This window comes from Chrysochloris asiatica, unplaced genomic scaffold, assembly GCF_000296735.1.
Source record: "Chrysochloris asiatica unplaced genomic scaffold, ChrAsi1.0 scaffold00047, whole genome shotgun sequence".
Lineage (NCBI taxonomy): Eukaryota > Metazoa > Chordata > Mammalia > Afrosoricida > Chrysochloridae > Chrysochloris > Chrysochloris asiatica.
In genome coordinates this window covers 18,840,674-18,851,613 of record NW_006408565.1, presented here as the reverse complement: position 1 = coordinate 18,851,613, position 10,940 = coordinate 18,840,674, and the positions used below count along the sequence as shown (strand labels likewise).

The 10,940-nt window shown below is 44.7% G+C and overlaps 1 protein-coding gene across 1 annotated transcript in view; it reads left to right on the top strand.

Annotated features, from left to right (window-relative positions):
* The first annotated feature begins 1,500 nt into the window (after positions 1-1,500).
* CDA (cytidine deaminase) overlaps positions 1,501-10,940 on the top strand; it is a 27,373-nt gene continuing 17,933 nt past the window's right edge. Inside the window, exon 1 of the mRNA XM_006862406.1 lies at positions 1,501-1,654. Within this exon, the coding sequence (XP_006862468.1) occupies positions 1,501-1,654 (154 nt within the window). The remainder of the gene's footprint in view (positions 1,655-10,940) is intronic.

Sequence of the window (10,940 nt, the reverse complement as noted above, 5' to 3'; positions counted from 1 at the left end):
CCATGGAGCAGCTGGTGAGCTTGAACCACCAACCTAGCAGTTCAAACAACTTTGCAGTCTGCCTCATTAGCCCACAGTGCCACACCAGGACTCCTGCTTATGGATGTAATTGCTCAAAATTCCAACTGAAAGGGAAGGATTCTTCATATCAAGGCTCAAGCTTGCCATCTCAGTATACTAGGTTGATGGGGGGTGGAGGTACAGAGGCATGAAGTGGCTGGTTTACAGGCTTTCATAAGTGTACTTATTTTCAGAATGTGGGTTGGGGGAACAAGGTAGAATCCCCACTGAATAGTTTTCCTTTTGTCCAGATGGGTCTGGTGTAATGGGATAGGGGGTAACAGGGATAGGATCTTATGATTCAATTGTGAGTAATTATTACCAGGACTGATTGTCACAACTGTAAATGTAGAAGATGTGTAACTAAAAGGGGGGAGGAGTTCATCTTTCATTTCAGGAACAGAGGACCCTAGGACCATAAAGAGGGAAGAGCATGAGTGGAGCGTGGGATCCTACCCAAAAAAGTGGTGACAGCAGAGATGGTGGCAGAGGTGGAGGCATAGAGTGATGGAGCAGCTGAGGACTCTAGACCCATAGGATGAGAAAGGCTATGTGCCTGCAGCCAGGAGCTGGCTTACAAAATGCACCCTTTGGACATTCAAACAAATATGTATTTTCTGTATGGTAATGTATACCACAAAAAGGGGAGGGGGAATAGAAGTAAATACTGTTAACTGATGGTACAGGGAGAGGATTGTAATCATTGCAATGAAACAAAGTATGATTTGTTGAATGTAAAACTGAAGACCTGACCTGTAAACTTTCACTCAATTCACAATAAAAGTTCAAAAAAAGTGGGGCGAGGGACCCCAAGTAGATGATCTTAAAGGCCCCCTTCAAGTGAGAAATATTTGAATTCTGGGTTGTAGGGGAGAGGAATTAGAAGGAGATTGAATGAAAATAAAGAACTTCTCTGTGCTGTTGCAGTTCCTGGTACCTGGTAACTCAGGAAGCCAGTGTGATTGCCTCAGACCTGCTCTTTCAGCCTCATCTCTTCCTTCAGTGAAAGAGAGAAAAAGTTATTCAACAAACTAAAGGTCATCACGTTTGGAGCTTGGATCTCAGAACACACACTGACCCATGTAGCAGCTTCTTCCTGAGGGTTATGTGTCCATTACCACCCACCACACAGTGGCACCTTCTCCCTACTCATCAGACCCAACCCTCACCACCCACCTCCCAGCGAGTCACCAGTGAGAGTGGTTCCACACAGTCACACCCTTCCACACTGGACTCACGCCAGCACTGAGGCACGCACCACACCCTTTGACCTCTCCAATCCTTGCCCTGGTCCCACCGTCTTTCCCCAAGGTCATGCACCTGCCAACCCTTGGGACCTCACGGCGGGGGACACACCCCCGGGGAGGAGCTGCGATCACTAACCCAGCTGGCAGCGGGAGCTCCTTTCCATTCCTCAGCCCGGCCACCAGACAGGACGACATGGCTCAGCAACATCTCGCCCGCGCCCTGAAGCCCGAGCACATCCAGCAGCTGCTGCTCTCCTGCCTAGAGGCCAAGAAGTCTGCCTACTGCCCCTACAGCCACTTCCCCGTGGGCGCCGCCCTCCTCACCCGGGAAGGCAGGATCTTCTTGGGTAAGAGCTCCCCTCCTGGCCACCTAGGGAAGGGTCGGGAGAGGGCCGGCGGGACGCCTAGCTCTGCCCTCTACCGCTCTGGCCTCCTTCTCCAGGCAACCCCTGCCCTGTTTACTGCCAGGGGCTGGGAGGTAAAGGGGGTAAACGCGCTTACACACACAATTGCTAGTTAAATCTTAAAAAATTACAATTAAAATAACCACATCACTGCCATCGAGTCGGTTCCGACTCCTAGCTACTTTATATAAGGTTTCTAAGACTTTATGGAAGCAGACAGCCACATCTTTCTTTGAACTGCCAACCTTGCAGCTAGCAATTCAATGCTTATCCCACAGTGCAACCAGGGTCCCTGTTGAGTGAATCCAGGGGCTTGCAATTCTTATAAAACTGTAAGCAGGAAGTTTTGAAGGGGCAATAAGAAGGAACGTAAATCAAGAGATCCGCAACCCTGAGCTGGGATGGAGAGACAGAACTCTTTCTGAGCTCCCTGTGTGTCTGTCACTGTGCTAAGCTGCCACATGGTATAGCAGTAAGCCCTCACCTCCAAACACTCCTCTAGGTGTTATACCTACCTATCTTTGGAATGGGTACAAATAAGGATCCCTTTCAGTTGGTTGGCCAGGTAGCTCTCTTCCAAACTTTCTTGGCATAGAAGTGAGCATCTCCAGTGCTGCATCAGTTTGTTGAAAGGTTTCCATTTGTATTGTCAATTCCTGAAGCCTTGTTTTTTTTACCAGTGCCTTCAGGGCAGCTTCAACTTCTTCCATTAGAAACTACCATCAGTTCTTGATCATATGCTACCTCTCAAAACGGTTGATCATTGACCATCTATTTTTGGTACAGTAATTCTGTATGTTCTTTCCATCTTCTTTTGATACTTTCTGTATCATTTAATAGCTTGCCCACTGAATCCTTCAATAGTTCAAGTTGAGTCTTGAATTTTTTTCTTCAGTTTTTTTCAGCTTGAGAAAAGCTGAGCATGATGTTCCCTTTTGGTTTTCTAAGTCTTTGCACATTTCATTATCATACTTGACTTTGTCTTCTCCAGCTGCCCTTTGAAATTTTCTGTTTGACTTCCTCAACTATATCTGAGACCAAATGGTCAGATGAGACGGCAAGAAAGGGCAGGGAGGTTAGAGCAATGGAAAGGGAGCAAACACAGAATGGAAAGAAAGAGAATGCTAACATGTTATGAAAATCGTTAACAATGTCGTGGAGCAACTTGTATAAAAAATGTTAAATGGGAAACATTTTCTATGTAAATCTTCACTTTAAAAAGTCCAATATTTCTAAAATATAAAAATTATCTCAGGGTAATCGTTTAGAGGATTCATCCAACCTCAATGGCTCCATACAGTGTGGATTCCATGAGAATGTACAATTCTCTTGTGGAAGATTCTTGAAAACCAGAAGCATTAAGAATTGATGAATTAGGAAGTCAGGAGTCATGGAGAACTAAAAGTGGTGATCGAAGACAATTTATCAGATAGATATCCAGGAGGGCTAAGTCAGGGAAACAAGCTCTGCTCTCTTCCCTGATGTGTCCACAATGCCTGCCAACATGTTGTTGTTGTTGTTGTTGTTAAGTGCCAGCAAGTCATTTCCGACTCATAGCCACCCTGTGTAGGATGTTCAGGGAGTGACTGTGAATATGAACTACTGACCTTGCAGTCCACTGCTTATCCTACAGTGCCACACCAGGACACCCTGATCTATAATAGGTTCTCAGTTAAAGTTTGTTGAGTGCATGAATGAATGGCTTAGATTAGGGCTGTGGCAGGAATAATAAGGAAGGAAAAATCTGAGAGATCTTTTGTATGGAACTCTATTAGACCAGAACTGGGAATGGTAGGATTGTTCTAGAATTCCCATTCAGGTGGGTCAGGGGAAGGATGAGGCACTGACTGAGGTGGGAAACTGAAAGCTTCTGGGCTGTGCTGGGAACAGGGTAAATTGGTAACCACAGCAACATTAATAGCTACAATGGATTGAAAGCTCACTTGTAGGGAAAATCTCTTGTAATCTCACAGCCACCACATGAGGGGGGACTATGCATTAGTCAGAGGTCTTTCAGCTGTAAATGATAGAAACCACCCAGAACCAGAATGGACAAGAGTAGTTCTTATGTCAGGGACAGCTAGATCTAGAAACTCAAATGTCACCATATCCTTTTCTCTATCTTTCTGGTATCCTCTTCTGCAGAGGGGCTTTCTAGGCATCAGGGAACACGGGTAGGCAACCTCTGGCCAAGGATCAGGTTTAGTTCTTACAGATTCAAAACCAGAGAGGAAAGAACCTTTCACAGCAGCTCTGGATGGAAACCCTTCCTAGAGAAGGGCTCACTGTTACCGTGATGGGGTAGTGTGATTAGGCCTGCTGGTTCATACATCCCTCCTGATGTAGAATGGGTGAGTCTGTTACCAGAAGAAGGAAGATGGGTTGCCAAGCAGGCCAAGCCAATACAATAGCCAATGCATCCTCATTTTATAAATGAAATCACTGAGACTCAGCTCTATCTGATTCCAAATGCCAAGCTCTTACTGCTGCAGAAAAGATAACATGGATGAGGGCAAAGAGAATTGTTCTGGGAAACAGAGAAGGACAATTGGAAAGCATTTGCCAGAATTCCTAGATCTCCCTATTGATATGGGGGCTGCGAAAAGGGAGGGTAGATAGCAATGAGATGGGACTGGGAGAGAAGAGGGTCTTAAACAACCAGAGGAAACCTGATGGGGCATCATGGGGTGATTTAGAGACAGTTAGAGGCACAAGGAGTCCCTGCGTGGTGCAAACACTTTAAAGCACTCAGCTGCTAGCCAGAAGGCTGGTTGTTCGAACCACCCAGAGGCACCTTACAAAAAAAAAAAAACCTGCTGCTCTATTTCTGAAAAATTAGGCATTGAAAACCCTATGAAGTGCAGTTCTACTTTAACACACATCGGGTTACTGTGAGTTGGAATTGACTTGAGAGCAACTGACTTTTTGTTTTCAGGAGGCAGAGAGGCCAGTTGAAATCAGACACTAGGAGTTTATAGTGGGGCAAGTCTGCCCAGTTCTGAGACTTTCTCTAACAGCAGAAAAGACCAGCTCCCTTGGAGTTTCCACTCTCAGATGCAGCTGATGGCTGGACTAATTCAAAAACTAGTCTGGCTGCAAAGTGTAGCCATTACCTCATTAGCATTAATTTCCATCTATCACACTCCCCGACCCCTGAAATGGACCACTCAGGGATGGTGGTGAAAGCTCCAATCATTTTTTCAGGATACACCTCTGGCTGGTGCCATTCAGTGATTGCCTATAGGGAGAGCAGACCCAGAGAAGCAGAGAAGGAGGAGTTGTGAGGATTGAGAAAGCTGTTGAGGGAAAAGGATATGAGGACCCAAAGAGGAGAATGGAGATGACCCAGAGGAAGATTGGGAAAACAGGGAGAAGAAATGGAGTAAGCCCAAGACCTTATGAGGACATGGGGACATTCAGCTGATGTTTTTGAAAGACTAGTTGGAGGAAATCATAACCCTCAACCTTGGGGTGCTACACCAGGTTCCCTGCCTTCACATGGTATAGGCCACTAGCAAAAAGACCACCTTAGCTCCTGGAAGGACCTTGGGACCATGCTCAAACACAAGACTTATTGGTTGTGGCTGCTCTCACCTCCTTACAGGCACCACTCAAAGGATGGGGGAGTGTCTCTTCTTCAACCCATGACCTTGTGACATGATGTCTCTCTTCCTGCTCTCCTGTCTCTGCTGAGACTTCCATACTCTCCATGTCTCTCTTCCTGCCCTCTATCTGCCACTTATGAGAAAAGCCACTTTACTAGATCAACTGTGATGAATTCTGGATGGAACAAACCACATACAAAAGGACACTCACGGACATCCTGGTGAATCGCTGAACCCAGCTTACCTTGACTTAATCCTTACATAAGATTCGTCACCTGCCTTCCTGTGTTCTCTGGATTCCATCCCTAGGCTCCTATCCTCTGCCTGGGATTATTTTCCCCTGGTGACCACTACCCCCTCTTTAGGGCCACAATCACCACCAGCTGACCTAGTCCAGGCTCCCACCCCCACCCCAACAGCACTTTCAGTCTTCCTTACCTAACCTGGTTCCTCTTGCTACAGCCCTGCCCACTCACCCCACCCAAGTCCAATTCCCACTGTCCCCTCCAACATACTCTGTCCCTTAAAATGGACTCAGTACAAAGGTAAGCTTTACTAAAATCTCTCTTTAAGTTAAGTCAGGTTAAGTTAACTTAGGATGTAATTCATACGTAAAACTACATTTGCAATGGGGCAGGGAGGCAGAAACATGGAGAGAGTGAAGAATTTCTTCAACTATGTATGAATACTGGTATGGTGCTGTTGGATAAGCACAAGACTGCTAGGCACAAGGGTGGTGGTTCAAACCCATCAGCTGCTCCTTGGAAACATTCTATAGGGTCTCAATGAATTAGAACCAACTCCACAGCACTTAACAACTTGTGGGTATGACCTTTCTAGTCTAATGTGGTCCCCTGACCCACAGCATCAGCATCTTCTGGGAATTTGATAGAAATGCAAATTCTTGAGCACCAATCTACAGAATCAGAAACTCCAGGGATGGGGCTCAGGAGTCTGCTTTAGAAAATTCCAATTCTCACTTGCTCAAGTGTGATGACCACTGTTCTAATCTTATTAGGATCCCTCAGAAAAGAACAGTGGGGTACAATGCTCTGGGAATTACACCTGAATTCTAATTGCTTTCTTCTCTGAGTGATAGTGCCACTGTCTCCTTTTTGTGAGCTTTCCTTGATGTCTTGGTTAAAAAAGGCTAGTGAAACTGAAAGCTTGGTGGTTCAAACCCACCAGCTGTGCCTCCGGAGAAAGATGAGGCTGCCTGCTCCTGTCAAGATTTGTTGTTGTTGTTGTTGTTGTTGTTGTTAGGTGGCTTTGAGCCAATTCCGACTCATGCTGACCATATATACAATAGAACAAAACACTGCTGGGTCATGCACATCCTCAAAATCTTTCCTATGTTTGAACCCATTGTTGCAGCCACTGTTCAATTCATCTCATTAAGTGTCTTCCTCTTTTTTGCTGACCCTCTACTTTGCCAAGCGTAATGTCCTCCTCCAGGGACTGGTCCTCCTGATAAAACATCCAAAGTACAAGAGACAAAGTATCACCATCCTCGCTATGAAGAAGCACTCTGCCCGTTTTTCTTCTAAGGCAGATTTGTTTGTTCAGCTAGCAATCCGTGGCATATTCAATATTCTTTGTCAATAAAGATTTCTAGTCTCGGAAACCCCAAGAAGCAGTTCTATTTTGTCCTTTGCTGTTGTTGTTAAGTGCCGTCTAGTCGATTCTGACTCATGGCTAACCTATAGGATTATCAAGGAGTAGCTGGTGAGTTTCAACTGCCGACCTTGTGGTGTGCAGTCTAGTACTGATCCTACAGCACCCACCAGGTGTACAGATAGAGTTGAGAATTATTAAGGGTTGATATAAGTTAGAATCAAATCAAATCGCTAAAAGTGGATTGGATTAGGTTTGAGTTGTTGTAAAATCTAATCTCAGCCCTGACTTCAGTACCAAACCACTTCAAAAACCTGATCTTTTTGTGAAATATCAGAGAGAATAAGTACTGTCCTTGGAGGAAAACATTAAAAATACCATAGACTACCAGAAGAACAAATAAATCTGTGTTGGAAGAAGTACAGTCAGAATGTTCCTTAGAAGCCAGGATGGTGAGACTTTGTCTCTCATACTTTGGACATGTTATCAGGAGGGATCAGTCCCTGGAGAAGGACATCATGCTTGGTAAAAGGGTCAGCGAAAGAGAGGAAGATCCCCCTGTGCCCCCGCACACACACACCAAGGAGATGGATTGGCACAGTGATGGCAGTGGTGGGCTCAAATGTAACAACCATAGTTTACATGGTACGGGTCCAGGCAGTGTTTTATTCTGTTGTGCACAGGGCCGCTATGAGTTGGAACCAACTCAACAGCTCCTAACAACAGCAAGTATAATCCTTCGCATCCAACAGGTCAGAATAGGAGTTTTGGCTGCATGCCACCAGCCTCAGCTTTGACCTTCTAAAAATGGGGGTTATAATCGTATCTGATTCACAGAGTTGTTAAAAGGATGACTGGTATAGAACAGGTAAGGTGTTCCGTAGAGTGTCTGGTATGATAAACCAAAACCAAATCATTTGCTAATCAAGTCAAATATAACTTATGGCACTCCATGTGTTCCAGAGTAGAACTATGGTCCATGGGGTTTTCAATGATTAATCTTTTAGAAATAAATTACCAGTCCTTTTTTTTCCTTAAGGCATCTCTGAGTGGACTCCAACCTCCAACCTTTCAGTCAGCAGCTCAGCACATAAGCCATTTAAATCACTCAGAGACTTCAAGAAAAGAAAGTAACTAATAGGAATAGCTCTGTTATCGTAGTATTGTTTATCCAAACTTACCATTTGGGCTCCTAATAGAGGACCATCTCAGCCTGTGTCTCATGTGCATTTCAGACAAAGAGAAGGCAATCCTAGGAATGGAGTTGGCTTACCTGTTTTCTTGACTCAGGGAAGTAAAACAAAATTGTCTAATCTTTTAGGATGGCACCACATGACCTTAGGCTTCCTTCTTTTTGTAATTTTATTTCTTTATTTTTACATTGAGCAAGTCGGGAGAATTACATCTGAAATTGCTGGCAGCCCAGAATTCAGTCATCCCTTTACGTCTCAGAGATACCGCACTGCAGTAGGAAATTCCACTCGTTTCAAAATCGGCAGTCAAGAGCCTTATTGTCCTGGGCGGTGGGCATAGCGTGACTCAAATACTGGCAAAATCCCCACCTTCATGACGTTTATAATGGAGGAAATAGATCATAAAAAACATTAATTTCAGGAAAATGTTAACTACTGCGAAGCAAATCAGAGCAAGATAAATGGATAGCAAGGGTTGGAGATGGATGGGGAGGAGGCAGTATTGTTTTTTTGCTATTTTGTTGTTGAAAAGGTACACAGCAAAACAGACACCAATTCAACCACTTCTATGTGTTCACTTCAGTAACGCTGATGATAATTTTCAAGTTGTGCCATTGTTCTCACCTTCCTTTTGTGAGTTATTCCTCCCTGCACCCACCCACCCCCAACCAGGTGCTTTTCTGAAGGTTCAAGTTGCTGTCTTCAATTTCATCTCGGAGTTTGCTTGTTTAAAAGAACACAATGCTCAAGGCAGACATTCTTTGCTAATTAAGCTAAACTATTCTTTGGCTTAAATAAGACCAGGGGATATTTTTGGTTTAATGTTTAAAGATTTTCTCAGGGCAATAGTTTTAGGGGTTTATCCAGCCTTGATGGTTCCAGAAAAGTCTGGATTCCATGAGAATTTGACTTTTTTTTCCCCTCTTTTGATCAGATTCTTCTATAGAATCTTTGATCAAAATGTTCCCTGATTGCCAGGCACCATCTATTCTTCTGGTCTCATGGCAAGAGGCAGTTCATATGGAAGCAATTAGCAGAGGAGGCAATGTTAGAAAGGAGCCCTGGGAGCAAAGCACTGGACTGCCAATCACAATGTTGGCTGTTTAGACATCTTCTGTAAAGATCTGCAGTCTCAGAAACGCTGAGTATATGGGTAGCAATGAGTCGGAATTAACTTGATGGCTGTGGGTTTAGTCAAGGATGGCTGGAGGTGACTCTGAGCAGAGATCTGAGGACAAAAGCTCCAGGCCTTGGGAACAGCCAGTGCACAGCACAGCACCTGGTAACAGCTGGAAGGTCAAGGGATCACCTAGAGCAAAAGAAGGTGTGGTTCAAGAAGTGATGGGTGGTCCCCAGATCACATGGGACCTTGCAGAGTGTCTGGAGGGCAGTGACAGTTGTCACCAATTTGGGGCACAGGACTTCTTCCATTAGTAACTACCAATCAAGTCAAATATAACTTATGGTCACTTTACTGTCACAACTTGCCTAGAAAGAGCAGAGGCTCCGTCACAGACTAACCACTACGAAAGCCTTGACTTGCATGCAATTAATAACAGTGGCAGTCAGCTACTGATGGCTTACATTGTGCCACGTTTTCTGCAAAATGCTTTATACACGTGATCTCACTCATCTTCACAAGAGTCCTATGAGAAAGATACTATCATCATAAACCTTTATCAGATTCTCTGTGCCAGTCCCAGGTAGAGCAGATCCTATAGCTGTTTGTACAATGTGCTGTTTGCGTTTTTTTCAGTATACTCCCTTCTTTAAAAATCTTTCTTTCTCTTACTCCTTAGCTAGTCCATTGAAGTATTTTACTACCCATAAAGGGAGATTTCTCTCTGAGACCATTCTGAATGTCCAGTACAGACTCTAGCAATGGTCCCCAGAGACAGGGCCTTCTGCCAAGTAGGACCATTTGTTTTAAGGGCACCACTTGTAAACCAAGACTTGTGTGAATCATGCTTATGGGAAGTATGCCTGGCCTGACTTAGGGATGCCAGGGCTGGGAGTGAGACTGGCAGGGACCATGATTTAGGAGAGGCAGAGTCAAGTGCAACCAGGTCATTAATGTGGGCGGGACAGGCAGGTATGGGCAGATGGGGTAGATAAAGTGCCATGTTTAAAGGAAGTCATTTTAGATGGTGATCAAGAACCTGGGTGGGGAGCCTGAGAGATTCCTTCATTTATTCATTCTGCTTTCGTGGACCTAGCAATACAGCCCAGTTATCACAGCTAGAACATGTCAGTGGGCTGCAGTCCAGGACTTATGAACTGGACTGCTCTGTTTTGCTAGGTTTTTCCAGGAGCTCAGACTCCTGTTTCAATGGCCCGCCATCCCCTAGAGGGATGTCCTCATGCCTAAATTCAAAGTTGGCATAAATCATCACATCCTTAGAAGGAGGAAAGATAAAGTGGGGGTAGGAGGGTGGCAAGCAATGTCCTCACACAAAGGTCAGCTAGAAGTTACAGCTGTCACTCCATACCCAGTTTGCTAAGACTTGGTTAGAGGACTACACAAAGATTCAAGGACAGCTGGGAACCGTAATCTCCAGTTGGGGAGCTATGTGCCCAGCTAAAACTCAGGAGGATCCAATTGGACAAATGGATACTGGAAACAATTAGCAGCCTCTACTTTTGATTATGTGGACCATGACAAGCTATGAACAACATTGCGAAGAATGAGTATTCCAGAATACTTAATGGTGCTCATGAGTAATCTGTACCTGGACCAAGAAGCACTTGTTCGAACAGAACATGGGAACACTAATGGTTTAAAATTAGAGAAGATGTGCGACAAGGTTGTATTCTTTC